This window comes from Pleurodeles waltl, chromosome 6 (assembly GCF_031143425.1).
Source record: "Pleurodeles waltl isolate 20211129_DDA chromosome 6, aPleWal1.hap1.20221129, whole genome shotgun sequence".
Lineage (NCBI taxonomy): Eukaryota > Metazoa > Chordata > Amphibia > Caudata > Salamandridae > Pleurodeles > Pleurodeles waltl.
Window position 1 is genome coordinate 589595942 of NC_090445.1, and position 26445 is coordinate 589622386.

The following is a 26445-nucleotide window of genomic DNA, read 5'->3' on the forward strand; positions in this document are numbered from 1 at the left end:
ATGGAATCATGAGCTGCCCAATAAATCTATGAGTAAGAATTTATAATATGGATATTTTGAGTTGTAAGAGAAAGGTTATCTGGTGTGGGAATTTGTTCTGCCTGGATGTTGTCATGTAATAATTTACAGTTGTTGAAGAATAATTGAGCAAGATTATTAAATAGTTGTTTGGAGTGTTGTAACTTAGCTGAGAGATGGAGAACCTGAAGGATATTGTAGTTCTAATACAATATATAATATTTCTTTCAATAGGATCAAATACAATGAGAGAAGTACATTTTCCCACTCTCCAGGGTCTCCCAGCCATAGTCCAAGAAAACCAGTCTGCATCTACAAGAGGGAGGCAGTCAGTACTCAGCGTCTTGATACCCCTCGGGGTGATACGCCATGCTCAATCAATACTGATTGACTGACTGACAAAGCCATAAGGGCTGATGCCACTGCCTACTTACTTGTATGATAAGTTCTCCAGCGGTTCTCCACACATCCTCAGGAAGGGCACCTTTCAGACAGAAGATGGAGTGCAAAAAAAAAGAAAACAAATACTCATCTCTTTAAAGAACACTGTATCATATTGCAGCAACAGTTCACACACCAGCTACCTGAGCTAATACATTTTGACTCTGTTTTTGACTTTGATGACCTTTCACTTGCCTTTTCGCTAGGTTTGCTCTATGCAAAAAAAAAAAACACATACATAATGCATATCTAATCTAATACACTATTCTGTAAATAATTTAAGATTTGGTTAAACAGTATACGTTTTGGAGAAATCTATGCGAAACTTGAACAGCAATTGTGACAAATAGAATTTATTTCCACTTAACAGAATAAAAAAAAAAAAATGCCCTTATTTTATTAGCTTTGTTGTTTGTTTTTATTGTTTTACTGATATCCACACCAAGAAAGTAGCTTCTTAGCGAGTAGTTTCAAGGTGCCAGAGTTCTACAATTGATGGCACTTCCTATGATGTAACTTCCTGGGTTGTCACTTACTGTACTCAAATTAGAGGGGACCTGCACGTTCCCTTTCTGCCCAGGGCCCCACAAATCCTAGGACCGGGCGTGGGGGCATCAACTGGGAAAGCTTTGGGTGCAAGCACCCTTAGCTTCCCTCGAACCTTGAGAGGAGGACATTGTGTGATCTTAATGTTTTTTTGCGCTGCAGGGAACGTGAACATCACATCCTTCGCACTGAAGGTGTTAAGTTACCATGAGTAAACTTTTCGGAAAATCTAGGTATGTATCCTACTGCCTTCGTATTCTTTAGTAGATGAACTTATCTGATAGACCTCTAGTTGCAGATTCCTTACTTTAGAATTTTCCCCCAGGTGTCAGACTGGATATGGAGATTTTTCTTCGAGCAATACACTTGCGCTGCAGTAGGTGGCGTCGGTCGACTGCGGGCGTCGTAGGCGTTGTGGTTGCTGTGATGACTTCAGGAGTAGTATATAGACGCCGCCCTCGTGCAGTGACGTCAGTTCTTTTCTTTCCGCACCACACGCTGATCCGGAGAAGAGCTACCCTTGCTATTTTTGGGCCAAATTCAACCGTTTTGTCGAGTGTTTTTCTGTGCAACCTTGGTGCATCGATGTCGCCGAAGACCGAGTTCAAGCCACGCGACGGATCCTCATCGGGTTTGTCTGTGGTCTCGAGCGCGACCACGACCTGAAGTCGTGCTCAGAGTGCCGGGCCATGCACCCGAAGGCTTTGACGGAGCAGTCCCTAAAGCTAATGGCAGCCCAGCACTCAACTCCGCGGAGGTCCCAGTCTCGTTTGAGAAGGTCTAGAGATCGGTCGCGGAGTCATCACCACTCGTCTTCTAAATCCTCGGGTCAAGGTAGGAAGAAGTCCCATCGCTCTCCGACTTCGCCTTGTCGCTCGGCCGACGCGATGCGGGAAGAACGTCCATGCACTAGGCCTCCGTCCTCGGAGCCTACGTTTGAGTCGGCTCAGAGTTTACCGGAGCGACCCCCTGCCCAGCTTAGAGTTGTATGGGGCCATGCGCCTCATATTTGGGTGGTCCGACCCCGATATGGCGCCTTCGGGCCCAAGCAGTTTGGCTGTGGGGCCTTAGGGTTCCACACCGGCGGCTTCGGTTCCAGCCACTGAGGTCACCTCCGGATCCGTGCGTGGATCCGCAAAGGCACCAGTCGCACCTTTGAGACCTTCCCCGGTGCTGGGTCGATTATCAACACTCCCGACGTCGTTGGTGCTCAATATCGACGGCGACCCGATTCTTATCCCAGACAACTCTGTATCGGAGCGGCGTCGACCAACAACGTCTTCGGCTTCGATGGGGCTTATTCGCCCCAGGTCGGATTCAGGCCCTTTTTCTTATGGTTACGAATATGAAACACCAGGATGAACTTGCTATGGACTGGGCTCAGGAATTGGGCGAAGCTAGTGGTCTGGCTACTTCTGACGCTGGCATGCTGTCCCCTCCTACAGTTACTACGGCGGAGGGAGCAACTGATGGTATGGTGGTCAGTAGGGCAACTGAGGTTCTTGGACTCGAGCTTCCCACTGTTGAGGTCAGGTCTAATTTCCTGACGGAGGTGCTTCAGCCTGGGGCTTCTACTTCAGAACCCCTTTTGCCTTTAAATGAAGCCCTCACCTATGTCCGTTTGGGTACATGGTCCAAACCCAACACAGGTGCTCCTGTGAATATTGCACACCGCCATTGGCCCGCTCCGAACGACCCTAAATTCCTGTCCCAACACCCCACACCTGAGAGTCTTGTTATCCAGGCTTCCTCTTCTTCAGGTGCATTTCCTTCCGCACCCCTGGATAGGGAATCCAAAAGGCTGAAAGAGTTTGGCAAGAAGTTGTTTTCTTCCTCCAGTCTCGTGCTGCGGTCTGTGAACACCACATGCCTTTTGGGCCACTATCCCCACTCTTTGTGGGATACAGTTGCACAAGTCCTGCCCCAGATACCGGAGGAGGCCCGAGCTATCGTCTCCCAAGCTGTGACCGATGGGAGAGATGCGGCAAAGTTCACAATCTGTTGTGGGCTGGACACAACCGACTCTCTGGGCAGATTGGTTGCTACAACGGTGGCCTTACGACGCCACACCTGGTTACGTACTTCTGTTTTTTGGGGGGGATGTCCAACAGACACTCATAGACATGTCCTTTGACGGCTCCCGTCTCTTTGGAGACCAAACAGACTCGGCCTTAAAAAGATTCAAGGATTCCCGGGCTATGGCTCGGTCCCTCTCGTTCCTCGGCCCCTTGCCCACCACAGTCCGCTTTTTGCCCCTTTCGTGGCCACAGAAGGGGCTCCCTGTCGTGTCCTCCATACAGCCACCGTGCCTCGGACGCTGGTCAGCCTATGCCTGGCTGAGGATGCGGAATCCCATGTGCCCGTGGGACAGGGAACGAGAGGTCTGTCCAGTCCACCTCTGCCCCTGCTGCAGACTCCAAACCCTCCTAGTCCGTCCCCTCATTTCCGTCCAGTTGGTGGCAGGATTCGCCATCACCTGCCCCACTGGGAACATATCACCACGGACAGGTGGGTTTTGCAGATCGTTCGTAAGGGCTCCTCCCTCCCTTTCGAATCTGCTCCACTACCCATGCCACCATCCTTTGATCACCTTCCAGAGGATCATTTGACGCTTCTCTGCCAGGAAGTCGCAGCTCTCTTGGCCAAGAGAGCTATAGAAAATGTCCCTGTGCCAGAAGTAGGTTGTGGTTGTTATTCCCGCTACTTTATAATACCAAAGAAGGACAAGGGCTTACATCTTATCCTAGACCTTCGGGACCTAAACTACTTCCTCAAGAAGGAGAAATTCAAAATGCTCACCCTGGCTCAGGTTCTGTCTGCCTTGGACCCAGGAGACTGGATGGTGGTAGCATTGTACTTGCAGGATGCCTATTTCCACATCCCCGTCCTGCCTGCCCACAGACGTTACCTACGATTCGCGGTAGGTCACGAGCACTATCAGTTTACCGCCCTCCCCTTCGGCCTTACCAGCGCCCCTCAGGTGTTCACGAAAGTGATGGTGTGGTTGCAGCTCAACTGCGCAGGTTAGGGGTTTCAGTCTTCCCCTACCTCGACGACTGGCTGTTGAAGGTGGACTTGCCCCCAGAAAATAGTCTCCCACCTTCAGACTACACCGAACCTCCTGCACACGCTGGGGTTCACTTTAAACATGCTGATGTCACACCTGACCCCCTCTCAGTCGCTCCCTTTCATTGAAGCGGTTCTGGACACAGTGCTTATCCTCCCAAAAAATGAGTCGAAGACATTCAGGCTATGATTCCGATCTTTTGCCCTCAGTCCTGGGTTTTGGTGAGAATGACTGAGGCTGCTGGGCCTCAATGCCTCCTGCTTCATGCGAGTAACACATGCCATATGGCATATACGGGCTCTGCAGTGGGACCTGAAGTTCCAGTGGGCGAGGCATCAGGGGAATCTCTCTGACCTGGTCCAGATCTCGGAGGGTACTGCGAAAGACCTGCAGTGGTGGCTTTCGAATCCGCATTGGGTCCACGGTAGATCCCTCTCCCTTCCCCAACCAGATCTCTCTATAGTGACAGATGCGTCACTTCTGGGTTGGGGTGGCCACATGGGAGAGGCGGGGAACAGAGGACTCTGGTCTCCAGCGGAGTCGGGGCTCCATATCAATCTGCTGGAGCTCCGGGCGATCAGGCTGGTGTTGAAAGCATTCCTTCCCTCTCTCGCAAAGGGAAAGTGGTGCAGGTGTTCATGGACAATACTACCGCCATGTAGTATTGCAACAGACAGGGCGGAGTAGGGTCCTAGACCCTTTGTCACTAGGCACTACGCCTCTGGACATGGCTGGAACATCATGGCATTACCCTGATGGTTCAACATCTGGCGGGCTCCCCAACGCCGGAGCGGACGAACTCAGACGTCGAAGCACAGCTGATCACGAATGGTGTCTCTTTCCGGAGGTGGCGCGAGGTCTCTTTCAGCAGTGGGGAGAGCCTTGGTTAGATCTGTTCGCCTCTGCAGAGAACACGCAATGTCAACTGTTTTGCACGTTGGAGTTTATAAGGCGGCACTCGCTCGGAGACGCTTTTTCTCTCAAATGGAACTCCGGCCTCCTTTATGCCTTTCCGCCTATACCTCTTCTGCCCAGAGTTCTCAAGAAAATCAGAAACGACTGGGCCCAAGTCATCTTGGTGGCTCCGGACTGGGCACGGTATCCAGAGCTATTGAGCATGTCCATCGATCCTACACTCAGACTGCCTCTTCGAGCGGATCTTCTGTCGCAGCATCAGGGGATGGTTCTTCACCCGAACCTGTTCAACCTCTGCCTTCATGCGTGGAGATTGAGCGGCAACATTTGACAGCTTTTGCCCTTCCACCCGAAGTCTGCAATGTTATCTTGGCAGCCAGGCATCCATAAAACTGTATTCGCCTGACTTTGGAATACATTTGTGGCATGGTGTACCAACAGATCTGTTGATCCCCTTTCCGCCCCTCTATCTGAGGTTTTTCTGTTCATTCTTTAGCCCAGCAGTGGTCTGCCTTGGGCACCCTTAAAGGGTATTTAGCTGCCATTTCGGCCTTTCCTAGGCTACCTGATCAGCCCTCACTCTTTAAGTCTCCTATTGTGAGTAGGGGCCATATGTATGAACACATTTTCCATAGACACAAAATGGGTTAAACCCTTTGATACATCTGGCCCTAGATTCCTAAAAGGTCTCACCCATATATTTCCTCCCACTCAATTTATCATGCCTCAGTGGGACCGTAATCCTGTACTTATTAGATGTGTACCCTCTTTGAGCCAATGTAAAATTGTCCCTTGCTCTCAAAACTGTCTTTCTGGTTGCTATCACCTCTGCTTGCAGGGTGAATGAGCTACAGGCCCTTTCTTCAAAGCCTCCATACTTGTCTGTGCACCCTGACAACGTTGTGTTGCGCACTAAGGCTTCCTTCTTTCCTAAGGTAGTTACACCCTTTCATGTAGGCCAGTCCATCACCTTGCCTACTTTCTACGCACCCCAACATCCTTCCCATGAGGAGGAGAGACTCTACCGTCCGGACCCAAAAAGAGCATTGGCATTCTGCCTTAATCATATTAAAGATTTCCGGGTGGACGATCAACTCTTCGTTGGGTATGTGGGTGCGAAAAAAGGGAAGGCTGTGCAAAAGGGTACCATCTCTCGATGGGTGCTTCTTTGCATAAAAATGTGCTAAGCTTTGGCCAAGAAGCAATCTCTTAAGGCTTGCGTGCTCATTCCACCAGAGCAACTGCTGCTTCCTCTGCGTTAGCACGCGGAGTTCCTGTCCTGGATGTCTGCCAGGCGGCGACGTCGGCATCCCTGCACACGTTTGCTAAGCACTACTGCCTGGTTAGTCAGGTCCGTTGAGACGGCTAGTTTGATTGTTCGGTCCTACAGGACTTTCTAGTATGATCTTGGTTCGCAGCCCACCACCGATGCTGGCATTGCTTGGGTATCTATTCTAAGGTAAGGAATCTGCAACTAGAAGTCTCTATCAGATGTACAAGTTACTTACCTTCGGTAACGGAATATCTCGTAGAGACATATTCTAGTTGCAGATTCCTTACCGCCCACCCATCCTCCCTGCTTGCGATCTGATTTCTAGGGATCTGGCGCACCAATCTCAGTGTTCTTAGCAGCTCTGCGCTTTGGCGTGGAAAGTCGTTACAAGAAACTGACGTCACTGCGCAAGGGCAGTGTCTATATACTACTCCCGACGTCATCACTACGACGCCCGCGGAGTTGACCGACGCAACCTACCAATGTGCAAGGGTATTGCTCAAAGAAAAATGTCTGGATCCAGTCTGAAGCCTGGGGGAAAATTCTAAGGTAAGGAATCTGCAACTAGAATATGTCTCTACCAGATATTTCGTTACCGAAGGTAAGTAACTTGTACATCATGAATATTCCATATCAAAAACTTTGCAAATTTGTGAATGTAAAGAATATCAAACATCAACTGTTAGTTCATTGTTAAAAAAAATATAATAATAATAGCTGATTGCTCGCCCTTCTGAGATAGCTGTCAAGCAGGATCGGACTGGTTTATAGGGCAGTCAGGCAGTGCCCGAGGGGATGGTCTGATAGGATGGCGCATGGGCAGCTTTTTTGACTATCTTTGGGCCTGTTGTATGCTCTGGTGGGCCCTATTTTTAATGGCGATTTCCCTGATATTACAACAGACATTGCCTGCAGCAAGGACACATGTATGCATATCTTGCAAAACACCATTGCAACTTATCTTTACAAGTTCAAAACTGCCGTGCTTGCAAATGTGTGCCACCTTTTTAGCTATCCGATGCTCTAATGGGGGGGCACTTTTATTTTTGTGGCCGGGCCTCTGTTCTGTCTCAGTCCGTTCCTGCTTTCATGCATTCTTCTTACCATCGTTACTTATCCATAAGCACCTACGTGTGCACGTTCGCTTGGCAGCACTTCGTTGGCCCTTCCACTTTGACCAGAAGTTACTGTACTTCAGAGTACATGATACTTCATCATCACGAAATACAGAATTTACATAGAATGCAACTATACCTCAACAGCAATTACCTGAACCCAGAGAGATGCCAAAGAATGCGTGCATGTAATGAGTTCTTACCCTGTACAAACGGTGCATAGCAGTAAAAACATTCGAAGGAAATGGAGGATTCTGGAAATCGACCCAGAAATGAAACTCTATTGCAAGGCGAATATCTTTTTGTTTGTTTTTATTTGCTGCAGTCAAACTTTGTTAATGTATTACTTGAAATAGATATAAGAAAATATAAAATCCCATTAATCACAATGAGGATGGGTACATTTTTGAGTTGCCAATTGTAGTGGTATTTACCAAAATGGATGCACGCTGTGGCGCATAATTAGTAATATCTTGATAACTGCCAGTGTTCCAAGGTATAGGTTTGTCAAACTTGCTAGAAAGTTAAGGATCTGCATTGGCGAGCACAAATCCGCAATCAAAACACAAAATCTATCCTAGTTAAGAGCAGGATGAAATATAAATCCTCAAATACCACAAATTAGGTATCACGTTTTTTAAAAGATCTGTATGTCTCTGCCTGCAATTGGTTTTGACACTACTACTTTATCAAATGCATTCCTTTCAAACCACGTACTGATTCTTAAGCTAACCAGCTTCCAGAAAACACATTAAGGTGGGAAGGTCTTTTGAGTTTCCATCCTCTGGAACTCCTTAGCAGCCCACAGCTGGAAACTCCAAGCCACCCAGTCTCTGCAGGAACAGTCAGGTCTGCTGTAATTTCCAGTTGCCAGAGTCCAACTCTTACTCTATCAAATGCATTCCTTTCAAACCATTTACTAGGTTTGAGAGTTTCAACCCTTGCCACAGGCTCGTTCAGTTTTAATACCTGCACTTAGTGAAATGCTTCCCTTCTGGCCTCAGTACCACAACTGAACACATTGTCTCCAGCTCCACACCTTTATATAGTGGTGCTTCTACTACGCACTAGCACCTAAGCCAACTGACTACTGGTGGCACCATCACTGCACTCACAGCCAATGGAACCTCCACTTAATGGTACTTTACTCTTTGGCACATGCAGGTAGCTGGCACTTGGTCCACACCAGCAGCCAGTGGTGCCTTTACGCGTTGTCTCTGCCATATATACATCCCTTGGCATCTGTAGGCAATTTTATCTGTAATAGCACCACAGTGCACTGGCACCTGTACTCCTCCGTCACACAGCGACACCCGATTTATACTAACATCTGGAGGCCATGAAGATGGGGCCTTAAAATTTCAGCCAGGCATCAGATTCCTGTGCATCCATCACTGTATACCAGTGAGCTTGTTCATTGGCAAACATTTCATTGTAAGACCCTGGGAAAGGCACAAACGCTGGGTGGTGCATGCAAATCGAGATTCATGCAAGGGAGCACACACAAGCAAAGACCTGGGCAGAACTTGAGGAAAAGGACACTGCACAGCATACTGGTATTACAAAAGACATAGACACCGATGTGAGGAAACTGGGTCGAAATCAGCAGATGCAAAGGAGGTACTGAAAGACAATATGGGAAGACTGTTTAAATCTTAGATTCTGCATCATAACAGACTACGGCAAGTACGTCCCACCACTCCACTTACATGGCCCTCTAAAATCTTTATTGTGCTGCGAAACCATTACAATGACAGAAGTGTGATGCAGGCACACCAAAGTAACTTAATCTTAATTTAAATTAGAAGGTAGACCAGGGCTGCCAAACAAAAAAGAGTTTGTGGGGATTTTAAGGGGTTACTGAATTCACAGCTGTATTGTCGATGTGGGTTGTTAAATTACAGTCAGACAGAGCACCCAGATTACCCTCGTGGCAGCAACAGAGCATTCACCCAGTTCTCACAGAAACCAGAAAAGGATAGTTTTGCAAGCGAAGAGAGTATGCGGTTAACTTGTTATTGCCCAGTTTTAGCCTTTGAATTCTCTTGAGCAGAAGTGTTTTCAATTAAGGCAGTGCTAAACCATCTACTCCAAATCATAAATTAATCCCGGGTTCAAGGACACTGTATAGTGTGAAAAACTGCTGGTAGATCCATAATGGTTTGTAGGGAACAAATTACATAGTTTGTCTCGACCATAACTAACTTTCTGCTAATTTGGTAACACAATTAAGCCAAATATTTACAATCTCAAATGTTAAATTCCGTGTTGCTAGTAGTGCGTCCCGGAGATCCGTAACTAATTTGAGAATGCTTCTTTACTTTCTAGGAATGTAATGTATGACTACATTGGTGACTACAGTTTCCCATCTTAGGAAAACTGTATACTTGTGTGTGTTTTTTTTTTCCTTAACATCTATTCAGGCCCTGCATTACTTCAGAAATGTAAAAGTGTTTGTTTGTGAAAAAAAATAAAGAATTGCCTGACTCTGCAAAGATGTTTTAATTCTGTATCAATGGGCTCAAGTCTCCACTCAATGAAATCATCCTCTGATGCTGTCTGATTCTTGTTGAGCATGTTTTATGATGAAAGAACGGGTAACTGTGGCACTTGAAAGATATCCTTACATGAACTTTATTTTGCCTCTCTTAGAATCGGGACAGAAAGCATCGAACTTATGTCTATGTCCTCATAGTCACAGAAGTCCTGGATGATTGGGAAGATTCAGTGAACATTGGTAAGTTTGGTAAACTACCAAATTCCTTTGTCTTACAGACTGATTTAGATGGAAATGAGATTGCTGAGCAGACAAGATTAGGAGAATATTCCAGCTACTGAAATCTGTGCTGAAATTATGGCTAATATGCTTGAAAAGCAATGCAAATTTCTTGAACAAGTGTTCTATATTCTTTAGCGCCCCAAATATGCAAATCCAGCTCCCTTTCCCCAAAAACAGTAATCAGGAGTGCATTGAGTCTTCAGAAGTCATGGAGCCCCTCAGCATATTAATCCATTCACCAAGACCTCCTGGGTTTGGTAGTTGGACCCACTGTAACTTCTCCAAAGGGGCCTTGTATGGTTCTCCTGAGGAGAGACCTTCCATCCATTAAGGAAGGATTAGAGGCTAACTTTCTCACATCACTGGGCTGAGGTTGATGTGTAAATGGACACTTGACCTTTGTATTCTAGTTATTAATGTGTGAATCTGTCTCTGCATCATGTTTTGTAGATCATATGCTGTGCACTACCCCTGCATCTAGTTTTGTATTTGTAACATCTCATGTTATTGATTACTTCACAAGATTTGCTTCTGAAGAATACATCTTCCTGCAGATTCCCTACTTTAGGAATTATCCTTCCAGGTATTTGACTGGCCTGAAAAAGGCTTTACATAACAATATTCCCCCAGTACTCCCAGTTAGCGCCATCCACATTCACTGGTGACTACTCTGGACTTGAACCTTGCCCTCTTTGATAGCAAAGGAGAACTTTTTTATTGAGATATTGCAACCCTCCTCAGTGATGTGGAGCCATTGCTTCCTTTTATCGAACGTCTCTTGGATCCCACCCTGGCTGCATGGGAGAAACTGTTTTTGAGCCTGGCAGTCCATGGGTAAATAGCCAGATGCCATTGACCTGCTCTGGGGGACCCCTGCTTTTTGACTTCTCATCTATCGCCAGATGTGTAGTTGTTGCAAAGTCCTGGAAGCAAAACCCAAATGCCTTCCCTCTGGCACTTGCCGACCCTGTCAAGGAAACTAGACTCTGTGTTCCAAATAGCCTTTGATTGTGATCGATAGTTTTTACGGCATATTCCTCACCTTTAGAATACTCCCCACGTGCAAGACTGGCTCTGGACGTTTTCATAGCCATGGTCCCACACTCTTCTAGGTTGCATCCAGTAGCTAAGTGTTGGACTTGTTCCATCCTAGAAGTGATAGAGCTGATCCACATATTAGCACCCTCCCTGCACACCAACATCCGTTCCTTTCAGCACCTTCATAGGTGGATTCAGACCTCCTCTGCATTTTATCAATTGACTAATTCTTTCAAAATTCCTTCTTGCATGCAAGGGCATGATGTCCTCACCAAAGATTTCAGGGTTCAAACCATGTGATGACTGTTGACCTTTATGAGGTCTGTCTCTGTTTGGGCTCTGGGTACGACTCTGTTGACTGAAGAGTGTGCTCTCATGCACCCAAATGCTATCTAGGACCATGAAGCAATGCTGTACATTGCCGAACACCAAAGGAGTCAGACTAACCACCCCCTGCTTCCCCACAGGAAGTCCAACTCAAAGTTGAGGCCTGGTCTCATTCCCACAGACAGCTTGTTGTTGACGTCGTCCAATAAGTCTAGGTCAAAGAAGTGTAAGAAGTCAAAGTGGGACTCAACCTCACCTGTCAACTCTCTGTTTTAAGAGAAGTGAGCAGGGCGTCAGTTAGGCAAATCACTACTGATCCCCGATCCTTAAAGCAGATTGCTCAACTAGTCCTGGTGCTCCCTGAGTTTTCTGGTCCATCAGCAAGCCGCAGCAGGTTGAGGTCTTTAAGGAGGCCATGTTGCTCAGTTACAGTACTTTACTATCTCCCTTTCCCATCATCCTGCTGGCCCCAAGGATCTTTGGGGCCCTGTAGTTTGGTACTGCTGGCAGATCTGTCCCCCGTGCACCCATATCCCTTTGATCTGCTTCAGGTTCAGCACCAAATTTGGTGCAGTCTTCCATTCCTGCTGCAAGATCTGCACTGCTCTCTTTTGCGCCGACACCAATCCCGATGTCTCTGGTGGCCGAGGCACAGCTCCTGCCAACTTCAGAGTCTGACCTAGGGCGAATCCACACCAACCCTGGCTGAGGACATGCCTGGATTCTCCTCCAGTGCACCCGCTGCCAGTATGTTCTAATTCTGATAAAACCACACAGGCTTCATTGTCTTTTTGGCTCCGATTCCGATCAACCTGATGGTGGGAATGACTTAGCCCACGCTGTGATAAAGATGATGATGATGATTAGATGGACTTACAGGAGGCCAGAGGGCTGGACACATCCCTGCACCAGGGGCTGGTGTCGCACCTTAAAACCCTACCTAAGAGAGTGTATCCTTTGCTGTGGTGATAGGGCAGGAAACTGAGGCCTCCATACTGAGGAATTCCCTTGAGGCTGGCCAGCTTCATCTGCACCTTTACTTCCTTTTAACGAATCCCTGACTGTCACTCTTATGGGTGCTTGGATGAAGCCCTGCTCTTGCGCAGCAGTCAACAGGCAAGTGGCCATGTTTCATAGACCGGTGCCAGGCAGCCTAACTTTCTTACACAGCACCCAACTACTGAGAGTTTTGTAGTCCAAGCGTCCAGTAGCAAAGTTAACTCTAATGCATTCCCTGCAACATCTCACTTTCCGCAGAGGGAGTCAAAGTATTGAGGCATTCAGAAAGCAGATGTTTTCCTTCATCAGCTTGGTGTTGACATCGATCATTGTGGACATGACTCCAGAGGAGTTTAGAGCCTCTTTGGCTCAAACCATTCAGGACAGTCACTAGGCAGCAATGTGCATCATTAGAGAGGGTCTGGATACGACTAACTGCTTGAGTGGTGTGGTAGGCAATAGTGTGGAGTTATGCTGCCACGCTTGGATGCAAAACCACTGATTTTCTGGGGACATCCAGGCATCTCTATATTGTATACCTTGTAATGGGTCCCGACTTTTTGGCAAGAAAACTGATTCCACTCGTGAGTGCTTTAGAGAAAGCAGAGCCACAGTACGCTCCTTAGCAGTAACAACCCTTTTGAGACGACTCCAGGGTGCTGGAGTTTATGTATTGCCAGACTCTGCCACCACCACAGCAGTAATCCCAGTCATTTCAGTCCCGAGAAAAGGGGATCAGAGAGACAATGGGTGGGTCACCAGGGACACCATTCCACTCAGTCCTTCGCCCCTGCGCGATCAACCTCTAAGGCCCTTTAGTTTGCTCTTAGGAGCACACAGCCACCATGTGGGAACCAGAATCAAACATTTTCTTTCATGGTGACAGGATCCTCCAGATCGTACAGCAGGGCTTTTCCCTGCCGTTTCATTATGACCAAGCTCACCTCCTTTCTACATCAGAGCAATTTTCAGAGGTGTACCTATTTGTTTTGTCACAAGAGGTGGAGTCTCTGTTGACCAAAGGGACCTGTTACCTGTGGTTTAAAGTTGGCTAGGAACATTCTCACTTTGATGTGCTTCCCTTCGGCCTTACAAGCTCTCCCTCAGGTGTTCACAAAAGTAATGGATGTGGTCGCTCCACATCTTTGGAGGTCGGGAACACCAATTTTAGCCTACCTCGATGACTGCTTATTGATGGCGGGCTCGCCACAGTTAGTCATAGACCACCTTCAGATGACAGCGAACCTCTTGACATTTCTGGGCCTCTTGATCAACAAGCTGAAGTGACACTTGACTACTTCACAGAGCGTTCCTTTTATAGAAACTATTTTGGACACAGTGCACTTCAGGACCTTTCTTCCATCAGGACAAGACCAGGGCATTCAGGCTATAATCCTGATGTTTGAGCCTCTGTCCTGGATCTTGGTGAGAGCAGCTCTGAGGCTTCTGGGCACGCTCCTTCATGCATCCTATTTGTCCACTTCACCTGGTGGCATGCGCAGACTCTGCTCTGCGATCTGAAGTCTACGTGGGCCCGGCCCCAATAAAAACTGCCTTATGTCATCCAGGCTTCAGAGGAGACTGAACACAATCTGCACTGGTTGCTACTAGACTTCAGCTTGTTCCGCTGCAGACCCCTTTTCCTTCCCTACCCAAAGTTTACTGTTTTGACTGATTCGTCCCTGCTGGGCTGGGCAGTCAGGTGGGAAGAGATCACCCGAGGTCTCTGGTGGAATCTCAGCTCCACATAAATCTGTTTGAGCTACAGGCCATTTGCTTGGGGTTGAGTGCCTTGATACTGTACGTCAATGGGATACTGGTACAGATTCTCACAGACAACACTACAAATGGTACTGCAACAAGCAAGGCAGGATCCTGTGCCAAGAGGTGTTGCCTGGAGCATTAGGGCTTTTCCTCAATCATGAACCACCTGTCGGGGTCCTTGAACGCCAGGTCAAACAAGCTCAGCCAGTGGTGCCTATCTGATGACAAATTACGATTATCTCCGAAGTGAGTGCAGGACATCGTCCAACATGTGGGTGAGCCCTGGCTAGATCGTTTAGCTTCTAACACACACACACAGTCAACTACTATGTGTTGGACTTCCCAGGAATGCTCTCCTGGAGAGAGACACTCATGCTAGAGTAAGACGCAGGCCTTCTACATGCCTTTCCACCACTGCCTCTCCTGCTCTAAGTTCTGAAGATCAAAACAACTGGGATCTTGTCATCCTAGTGGCACCAGACTGGGCTAGGAAAGTGTGGTACCAAGAGCTTCTCAACATTCGCATTTGTACACCAGTAAAGCTACTGCTGCAAGAGGATAGTCTTTCACAGAACCAGGGCAGGTTTCTTCACCTGCACCTGCATAATCAACACCTCAATGTGTGGAGATAGAGTAGCAGCAGTTTAATGCATTCAATCTGCCACCAAGGTGTTGTAGATGTCATTCTCGCATCCAGTCATCTTTCCACAAAGTCTGTCTACACTGGGCACAGCCAAACTGTCTAATATACTACCGTTTTTTTTTGTCCTTGACCCAGCAGGGTCTTGCAGTGGGAAATCTTAAAGGTCATTTATTTGCTCTTATGGCCTTTTTGCATTTGCCGGACCAACTATCCTTGTTTAAATCACCTGCTGTAATGTGTTTGATTCTTATTAGCGATCACTTCTGCACGTTGCGTGAGTGAACTCCAGGCTTTCTTTACAGCATAATTCCTGATAAACTGGTGTTGAGGACCAGGGCTTCATTCTTGCTGAAGGCTGTGATGCTTTTCACATTGAGCAAATAGTCGCCCACCAAATATTCTTTGCTTCACCTCACTCCTCAAAAGAGGAGAGGCTCCATCAACTTGATCCTAAGAGACTTTAAGCTTTTGTATTGATCACACCAATGATCATGGGGTGGACATTCGGCTCTTTCTTGGGATTCTTCTTAACAAAGAAAGGCAAGGCTGTGCAGAACAGGACTCTGTCACAGTGTGTAGGCCTCTGCATTAGCACCTGCTACACATTGGCCAAGAATTAGCTTCCAGAAAGGCTGAGGGCTCATTCTACCTGAGCCACGGGTGCTACCACTGCATTGGCACAAGAAGTGTCTTGTTCTCAACATCTGCCAAGCCACAACATGGGTTTCTGTATATATGTTCAGAAAACATTACTTACTTGACAGCCAGGTTTCCCTAGAAGTTCATTTAACCCGTTTAGTCCTGCAGGACTTTTTGTTTTGAGCCCGCTCCACAAACTTTCTACTTTTGGGTGGTATTGTTTTTGATGTCTGTTCTAAAGGTGAAGGTTCTGCAGTTTGAATCCTCTATCAGAAGAAAACGTTACTTAACCCTTGGTAATGCTCTGTTTGAGACATGTTGCTGTAGATACACATGCTTTGCATACTCCTGCCATCTAGAGCTGGGCCTGGATGTGTGCAAGTTGTTTTTCTTTGAATAAGTCTTCTGAGGTAAAATGACTACTCCTCTTGGTGATCATGTGCACGGGCATCAACTCCATTGTTAGATTGTTTTCTTTCCGTCGTCAGGTTTGGACGTGTGTGCCTGCGCTTCAAGTCAACCCTGTCACAGTTTCGGTTGGCGCCACACTATCCCCTCTTGTTGGTATTGTTTTGATCATGTTTTTCCATTCTGCTTATAGTTAGTTCTCGATTGCTTGTTGATTAGCTTCGACCACAACCCCTACAGGGCCTCGCCCTTTGGGGCCTTTCTTTGGTCTCCAGCACATTCTTCAGAGAATGCATTGCGGTGATGGAACGGATGCCCTTGTGATACTGCCTGTGCTGCCATGCAAAGTATTCCCAGACCGATCAACACCTGGTCTGTAATCTTTGTTTGTCCCCTGAGCACAGGGACATGGATTGACACACATGCCATTCCTTCTGCTCAGAGAAAACCCTTTGGGACCGTGAAACGCATTGCTTTGAAGTGTCACAGAGGAGCATCAAGGATACGCCAAACATCTTCATTCTTCAGGATGTCGAAGGAGAAGAACACCCTCAGGCATCGACCACAGAGGAAGTGGCGTTATTGGTCAAAGGCAGTTCCAGCTCTGATCTTAAGGTTGACTTTGAGATGGAGGAAGTTACACAGGCTCAACAATTTTTGATGGCACCCCCTGTCCCTTAACACCATGTCGATTCCACCAAAAGACACTTCACCCATCTGGAACAACACACATAGGCCCTTGGTCTGCCACAGCCCTCGGGCCATCGCTTGCACCAAGCAACTGGTTACGACACCTCCCCCCACGGCTCAGCACCGAAACACTAGCATGAAGCCTTTGGAGTTGTGCACTTCAGTTCCGAAATACCACCCGGCATCTACCCAACCCTTGATGCCAAGCCGAACATCGCTGTCCACTTCTACCCCTGTGATACTTAAATCAATCCTTCAGGGACATAGACCTGGATCTATATGCCGCCCGTCCCTCCCCTCCTAATGACTCCACATCATAACAGGAGCTTATAGGTAGAGCTGCTGCGTTTCATGACCTACAACTCCATAAAGACCCTTTAGAAGAAGATTTCCTCTTTGAAAAACTTTCCACTACTCATAGGGCTACAAAGTATCTCCCTATGCTAAAGGGCACGTTAAGACACACAGAGGACATCTTTAAAGACCCTATTAGGCTTAGGGTTATAGCACCCAGGGTTGATAAAGTATGAACCCTCCCCATTTGATCCCATCTACATCAGGGGCCAAGTACCACCATACTCGCTTGTCAGTACCATTGCTCGCAAGCATGCCAACTTGCAAACTAGTGGAGATACCCTGCTGGCTGACAAAGCAAGCATGTTAATGCGTATTGATGCATCAGTGAAGGGGGTTGCGGCACAATCCGATATTCACTGACGTATTGCCAGTTCAATAGGACTACTTGGTCTTTGATTGTACTCACTGGGATGAAATGGAGGATCTGCTCCAACATCTCCCAGAGGAACACAAAAAATCAGGACAAGGACTTGTCACTAAAGGCAAGCTTACATAAAAAACCTCAGTACGTTATGCCTTAGATGCTGCTGATACTGCAGCTAGTGGTATCAATCCCAGCATCTTGTTGAAGTGGCATGCATGGGTGCGGGTTTCTGGTTTCAATCCAGAGGCACACCAAACTGTCCTAAATATGCCTTTCGATAAGAAACATCTGGTTTGGTGGCATGTGTTGCTGCAGATACACATGCTGTGCATAGTCTGCCGTCTGGTGTTGGGTCGGAGTGTTACAAGTTGTTTTTCTTCGAAGAAGTCTTTCGAGTCACGAGACCGAGGGACTTCTCCTACTTTGGTTCCATTGCGCATGGGCGTCGACTCCATCTTAGATTGTTTTTTTTCCGCCATCGGGTTCGGACGTGTTCCTTTTCGCTCCGTCTTTCGGGTCGGAAAGTTAGTCAGAATCAACGGAAAATTAGTCGGTATTGTTTCGTTCGGTATCGGGTTAGATTAGAATCAACACCGAATCTTGAAGAGCTCCGGTAGCCCTTCGGCGTAATTCCGATCCCCAGTCGGGGCCTGGTCGGCCCGACCGCGTGCAAGATCGAGACTGATGGAACGGACCCCGTTCCGATTCTGTCCTAAATGCCACAGTAAATATCCCTATACAGACCAACATTTGGTCTGTAACTTGTGCCTGTCACCCGAGCACAAAGAAGAAACGTGTGAGGCCTGTCGAGCGTTTCGGTCGAGAAAAACGCTCCGAGACCGAAGAGCCAGAAGGTTGCAGATGGCGTCCACGCCGACAGGACAACAACGGTTCGAGGAAGAGGGAGAAGAAGAAACATTCTCCATCCACGAATCGGATTCCGAAGAATTCGACGTCGAAGAAACCGTGAGTAAGACGTCGAAACAAGCATCACACAGAAAAACAGACAAAGCCCAGGGGACGCCACTGCCGACAGGCCATGGCTCAACCCATAAAGTAGGTGACCGTCCATCGGCACCGAAAAAGGGTGAGCTGGTGCCGAGATCGTCCGACTCCGGTCGAGACACAGGCACGCAGCAATCTCGGGACCGAGAAACTGCCGCAGAAAAGGGTCGACACTGAGGCAGCGGCACCGAAGCTGCTCGGCACAGAGATAGCGGCACCGAAGATGGTCGACGCCAAGAAGGTACGACACCGAAAAAGAGGAAAATCTCTTCGGAGCCGAAAACAACAAAAGACACGGTTTTGGTGCCAAAACGCCCAGCAACCGAACCAAAAGCCAGTTCCTACTCGGAGGAACACTCACTGTCCTCCCAACTTCAAAAACACATATTTGAGGAGGAATTACAAACAACAGCTGTAGATCACACGCAAAAGCGGATCTTTATACAAAGTGGTACAGGGAAGATCAGCACCCTTCCCCCAATCAGAAGAAAAAGGAAACTAGATTTCCAACAACAAGAAAAAACACCACAAGCAAAAGTGGTGAAGAAGGTAACTCCACCACCCTCTCCACCACCAGCAACTCATATATCACCGGCACAGACTCCGTCACAATCACCAGCTCATACCATCATGAGCCAAGATGACCAGGACGCATGGGATCTTTATGACGCCCCAGTATCGGACAATAGCCCTGAGTCATACCCCACTAAGCCCTCACCACCTGAGGACAGTACAGCGTATGCTCGGGTGGTAACTAGGGCAGCAGAGTTTCATAACGTATCGCTACATTCAGAGCCTATCGAGAATGACTTCCTTTTTAACACCCTGTCCTCCACCCATAGCAATTATCAAAGCCTTCCTATGCTCCCGGGAATGCTAAGGCACGCTAAACAAATCTTTAAGGAGCCAGTTAAAAGCAGAGCAATAACCCCAAGGGTGGAGAAGAAATACAAGGCACCACCCACAGACCCTGCTTTTATTACATCACAACTGACACCAGATTCAGTTGTCGTAGGAGCAGCTCGTAAAAGAGCCAACTCGCACACATCAGGCGACGCACCACCTCCTGACAAGGAGAGCCGAAAGTTTGATGCAGCCGGGAAAAGGGTTGCAGTACAAGCTGCAAATCGGTGGCGAATCGCCAACTTGCAGGCACTCCTAGCGCGATATGACAGAGCCCATTGGGACGAGATGCAGCATCTCATCGAGCACCTCCCCAAAGAATTCCAACAACGGGCAAAACAAGTGGTTGAAGAGGGACAGAACATATCCAACAACCAAATCCGTTCTTCTATGGATGCAGCAGATACAGCTGCAAGAACTATAACTACTGCGGTAACGATAAGGAGGCACGCTTGGCTGCGCACATCCGGCTTCAAACCTGAGATACAACAGGCAGTGCTCAATATGCCGTTCAATGAACAACAATTGTTTGGACCAGAAGTGGACACTGCAATTGAAAAATTAAAGAAAGACACTGACACAGCTAAAGCCATGGGCGCACTATTCCCTGCAGGGCAGAGGCACATTTGGCACATTTCGCAAAACTACTTTCAGAGGAGGGTTTCGAGGTCAAGCCACACAAGCCAGCACCTCACAAACAACACCGTCTACCTACCAGGGACAGTATCAAAGGGGAGGCTTTTGGGGCCAATACAGAGGGGGCCAATTCCCAAGAAACCGGGGAAAATTTCAAGGGCCCAAAACCCCTCAAAACAAGCAGTGACTCACAAGTCACTCAACCGCTTCACACAACACCAGTGGGGGGAAGACTAAGCCAGTTCTACAATTTTTGGGAGGAGATAACAGACACTTGGGTCTTAGCAATTATCCAACATGGTTATTGCATAGAATTTCTCCAACTCCCTCCAAACGTCCCACCGAAATCACACAAGATGTCCAAACAGCATATAGACCTTCTAGGACTAGAAGTTCAAGCATTACTGCAAAAAGACGCAATAGAATTAGTACCAAAAACACAAAAGAACACAGGAGTTTACTCACTGTACTTTCTAATACCGAAAAAGGACAAAAGTCTGAGACCAATATTGGATCTCAGAACACTAAACACCTACATCAAATCAGACCATTTTCACATGGTCACGTTACAAGATGTAATACCACTACTGAAACCGCAAGACTACATGACAATGTTAGATCTAAAAGACGCGTATTTCCATATACCGATACATCCCTCGCACAGGAAATACCTAAGGTTCGTATTCGAAGGAATACATTACCAATTCAAAGTGTTGCCATTCGGAATAACGACAGCACCAAGAGTCTTTACAAAATGTCTAGCAGTAGTAGCTGCACATATCAGGAGGCAGCAAATACACGTGTTCCTAGACGATTGGTTAATCAAAACCGACTCCCTAACAAAGTGTTTACACCACACAGATTGTTATACAAACCCTTTACAAACTGGGTTTCTCCATCAACTATGCAAAGTCACACCTTTTGCTGTGTCAGACACAGCAATACTTAGGAGCGACAATCAACACAACAAAAGGGATAGCCATTCGAAGTCCACAAAGGGTTCAAAATTTTCACAAGGTGATACAAGCTATGTATCCAACACAAAAGATACACGCAAAGATGGTCTTAAAACTCCCAGGCATGATGTCCTCATGCATAGCCATTGTCCCAAACGCAAGATTGCACATGCGGCCCTTACAACAGTGCCTAGCATCACAATGGTCACATGCACAGGGTCACCTTCTAGATCTGGTGTTGATAGACCGCCAAACATACATCTCGCTTCTATGGTGGAACAGTACAAATTTAGACAAAGGGCGGCCTTTCCAAGACCCAGTGCCACAATACGTGATAACAACAGATGCTTCCATGACAGGGTGGGGAGCACACCTCAATCAACACAGCATCCAAGGACAATGGGACGTACATCAAAGAAAGTTTCATGTAAATCACCTAGAATTGTTAGCAGTATTTCTAGCATTAAAAGCATTCCAACCAATGATAACCAACAAATACATTCTTGTCAAAACAGACAACATGACGACAATGTATTATTTAAACAAACAGGGGGGAACACACTCGACACAGTTGTGTCTCCTCACACAAAAAAATATGGCATTGGGCAATTCACAACCACATTCGCCTAATAGCACAGTTTATTCCAGGGATCCAGAACCAGCTAGCAGACAATCTCTCTCGGGATCACCAACAGGTCCACAAATGGGAAATTCACCCCCAAATCCTGAACACTTACTTCCAAATGTGGGGAACACCTCAAATAGATCTATTTGCAACAAAAGAAAACGCAAAATGCCAAAACTTCGCATCCAGGTACCCACACCAGCAATCTCAAGGCAATGCTCTATGGATGAATTGGTCAGGGATATTTGCATACGCTTTTCCCCCTCTCCCTCTCCTTCCATATCTAGTAAACAGATTGAGTCAAAACAAACTCAAACTCATTCTAATAGCACCAACATGGGCAAGACAACCTTGGTATACAACACTACTAGACCTGTCAGTAGTACCTCATGTCAAACTACCCAACAGGCCAGATCTGTTAACACAACACAAGCAACAAACCAGGCATCCAAACCCAGCATTGCTGAATCTAGCAATTTGGCTCCTGAAATCCTAGAATTTGGACACTTAAACCTCACACAGGAATGTATGGAGGTCATAAGACAAGCTAGAAGGCCATCCACTAGACACTGCTATGCAAGTAAATGGAAAAGATTTGTTTGCTACTGCCATAATAATCAAGTTCAACCATTGCATGCATCTCCAAAAGATGTTGTAGGGTATTTACTACATTTACAAAAGTCAAATCTAGCTTTCTCTTCCATAAAGATACATCTCGCAGCAATATCTGCATACCTGCAAATTACTCATTCAACTTCCCTATTTAGAATACCTGTCATTAAAGCATTTATGGAAGGCCTAAAAAGAATTATACCACCAAGGACACCACCTGTTCCTTCATGGAACCTCAATATTGTCTTAACAAGACTCATGGGTCCACCTTTCAAACCCATGCATTCTTGCGAAATGCAATATCTAACGTGGAAAGTTGCATTTCTCATTGCCATTACATCTCTAAGAAGAGTAAGTGAAATTCAGGCATTTACTATACAAGAACCATTTATTCAAATACACAAAAATAAGGTAGTTCTAAGAACCAACCCAAAATTCTTACCAAAGGTCATCTCACCGTTCCACTTAAATCAAACAGTAGAATTGCCAGTGTTCTTTCTACAGCCAGACTCAATAGCTGAAAGAGCACTACATACATTAGACATCAAAAGAGCACTAATGTACTACATTGACAGAACAAAACTAATTAGGAAAACAAAACAACTATTTATTGCATTTCAAAAACCTCATACAGGAAATCCAATATCAAAACAAGGTATAGCTAGATGGATAGTTAGGTGCATCCAAACCTGCTATCTTAAAGCAAAGAGACAGCTGCCTATTACACCAAAGGCACACTCAACCAAAAAGAAAGGTGCTACCATGGCCTTTCTAGGAAATATTCCAATGAACGAAATATGTAAGGCAGCAACATGGTCTACGCCTCACACATTTACTAAGCACTACTGTGTAGACGTGCTATCTGCACAACAAGCCACAGTAGGTCAAGCTGTACTAAGAACTTTTTTTCAAACTACTTCCACTCCTACAGGCTGAACCACCGCTTTTGGGGAGATAACTGCTTACTAGTCTATGCACAGCATGTGTATCTGCAGCAACACATGCCACCGAACTGAAAATGTCACTTAACCAGTGTACATCTGTTCGTGGCATTAGTCGCTGCAGATTCACATGCGCCCACCCTCCTCCCCGGGAGCCTGTAGCCGTTTAGAAGTAGATCTTGAACATTTGTACATTTGTAAATATATTACATTAAACCTTAATTTTGTACATACGTATTTGTTCCATTGCATGGGCACTATTACTAGCATACACAACTCCTACCTCACCCTCTGCGGGGAAAACAATCTAAGATGGAGTCGACGCCCATGCGCAATGGAACCAAAGTAGGAGGAGTACCTCAGTCTCGTGACTCGAAAGACTTCTTCGAAGAAAAACAACTTGTAACACTCCGACCCAACACCAGACGGCGGACTATGCACAGCATGTGAATCTGCAGCGACTAATGCCACGAACAGATGTACACTGGGTAAGTGACATTTTCATTCAGTCCCCAGGCAGACCAAACATTCGAAACTTTTTAGAAAAAAAAATACAAAAACTGCAAAAGCAATGGGGGCCATTCAGACTCGAACTTCCTGTTACTCCTTTCACCGCCCAAGCAATCATGGAGGTTCCAAGGCGACCTCTTCTGACGCCTCACCTCCGACCCCCGTCTCCCCCCCCCCCCCCCACACCCCAATAATCATGATCAACAAACCTCCCCGAAAGGCTACTTCTGAGGCTCCTATATAGGAAACAATGCCTAAGTTAGTGCTAAGGGTGCTTCCCCCATGTGGAAGGAAAAAAAACACCATCAAGTAATGACTTCCCTCTTGTACCCTCCAACTATATAACACCTGTTGGAGTGCATTTACAGGATTTTTTACCCACATGGCAAACAGTTACATCCGACCAGTGGGTGTGGACATCATTCAGCATGGTTGTCTGGAGCTCCTTACCATACCTACCAAAATTCAACCTCGTACTCAGGCTATCTATCGCTAGAGCATAAAGCATTGTTCATACAGGAAGCCCAAGCCCTTCTTCTCAAGAGAGCTATAGAACCTGTCTTTCTACGTCATCGGGGTTTAGGGGTGTACGCTATACTTCCACATGGCCACCTTACAAGACGTGATCCCACTTTCCCAACAGGGTGACTTTATGGCTACACTACACCTAAAGGACGCCTATTTTCACATACCAATACACCCTGTACATCTGAAATATCTCAAGTTTGTGGTAGGCGGCAAACCTTATCAGTTCAGTGCCCTCCTTTTGGGGTGACTACTGCACCTAGGATATTCACCAAATGCATTGCGATGGTAGCAGCCTATCTACGCAGACAAAAAGTTCATGTATTTTCATACCTGGACGATTGGCTTACCAAAGCCAACACTAATCCACAGTGTCAACAACATACTCAAGTTGCAATAGATCTGCTCCATCACCTAGGGTTCACCGTCAGTATCACAAAATCTCACCTGAAACTCTGCAGGTTCAGCCATGTCCAGGGCTTTTCTTAACACACAAATAGGATTAGCCTATCCCATTCCTGCAAGAATTCAGAGTTTCCAAGCGGTTACACCATTTTCAGACAAATCAACAACTCACAGTGAGGACATTCATGCATCTCCTAGGTATGATGGTTTCCTGTAGTGCCGTAGTACCCCGTGCACGACTACACATGTGCCTGTTACAGCAATGCCTAGCTCAACAGTGGTCTCAATCACAGGGTCAGAAGATCTAGTGTTGAGACTCGCCACTCTCTGCCGTGATGGAACACCAACAACCGATGAAGAGGACGGCATTTTCTTGACTCCGTTCCTCACATCACTGTCACAACGGACATATCACTCATGGAATGGGATGCACACTTGCAGGATCTCACAGTACAGGTTCTCTGGAACTCCAAACACCGGGTTCTCCACATTAACTATTCAGAACAAATTGACCCTTTCAGTGTCACTTTACAGAGCATTGTCTGTTACCTGCTTCATTTAAAACTCTCTGGGCTAGCATTCACCTCCAAAAGATTACATCTTACTACATTAGCTGCCTATATACAAAATAGACAACACATGTCTATATTCAAAATACCAGTCATTAAATCCTTGATGGAGAGGCTTAAGAGAGTATGTAATTCCACCATGGGTTCCACCTGCACCTTCATGGAATCTTAACATTGCTCTTAGACCGATCATGGGCCCTCCGTTCGAGCCCCTGCATACCTGCCCTCTTCAATATCTCTCTTGGAAGGTGGCCTTTTAATTGCTGTTACCTCAGACATGTTATACAGCTACAAGTATTAACCTTAGAAGAACATTTCTTCCAGCTCTACAGAGGCAGGTAGTACCCTGCACCGACGCTAAATTCCTACCAAGGTTGTCTCTGATGTTCACCTCAATTGATCAAATGAGTGGCTGTTTGTTTTTTCCTTAACCAGAATCAGCTGCGGAGAGGGCTCTCCACGCATTCGATGTCAAAAAAGCCCATATATTCTAAATTGATGGAACTAAAACTTTTAGAAACACTAAACAACTGTTTGTTGCCTTTTCACCACTTCATAAAGGAAAGCCTGTATCCAAATCAGGTATTGCCCGATGGATAGTTAAGTGAATTCAAACATGTTACGCTAACGCCAAAGAACTTTATATAGCCTCCTAGGGCACATACTACTAGGAAGAAAGGAGCAGCCAAGGCTTTCCTAGGAAACATTCCAATAGCTGACAATGGCAAAGCAGCTTCATGGTCTACAACACACCCCTTCTCTAAACATTACTGTGTGGCTGTTCAAACATGCCAGCAAGCTAATTTAGGTCAGGCAGTGTTACGTACACTTTCCCTAACAAATGGAACACCCACAGGTTAGCCACCGCTTATGAGGAGGATCGAGTTTCAGTCTGTGCAAAGCATGTGTATCTACAGCTGAACGTCTCAAACAGAAAATGTTACTTACCCTATAAGCATTTGTTTGTGGCATGTAGTGCTGTAGATTCTCGTGCACCCACTCCACCCCGGACACCTTTGGCTGTTGTAGTTTTTTCCTATACAAATGGAAATCTCTTTACCTACACTCGCTTTACACTCCAAAACAATCTGACAATGGAGTTGATGCCCATGCGCATTATCACCTAGAGGAGGAGCCACTCTACCTTGTGACATGAAAGACTTTTTCGAAGAAAGACAACCTGCACACATCTGGACCCAACACTAGATGGCAGGAGTATGCAAAGCATGTGAATCTGAAGCACTGCGTGCCACAATCAGATGCTTACAGGATAAGTAATTTTCCTCATCAGTGGACGCATCTTTGCTTTGGAAAGTTATCTTTGCTTTCAAATTGAGCTACTTTACTCTGCTTTCTTCCTGATAACAACCATCAG

At 46.5% G+C, this 26445-nt stretch overlaps 1 protein-coding gene across 2 annotated transcripts in view; it reads left to right on the plus strand.

Annotated features, from left to right (window-relative positions):
• NUDT3 (nudix hydrolase 3) overlaps positions 1-26445 on the plus strand; it is a 255460-nt gene that overhangs the window by 212382 nt on the left and 16633 nt on the right. For both annotated transcript variants that reach the window (XM_069238841.1, XM_069238842.1), the window contains exon 4: positions 10028-10112. In XM_069238841.1, coding sequence (XP_069094942.1) covers positions 10028-10112 — 85 coding nt within the window. The remainder of the gene's footprint in view (positions 1-10027; positions 10113-26445) is intronic.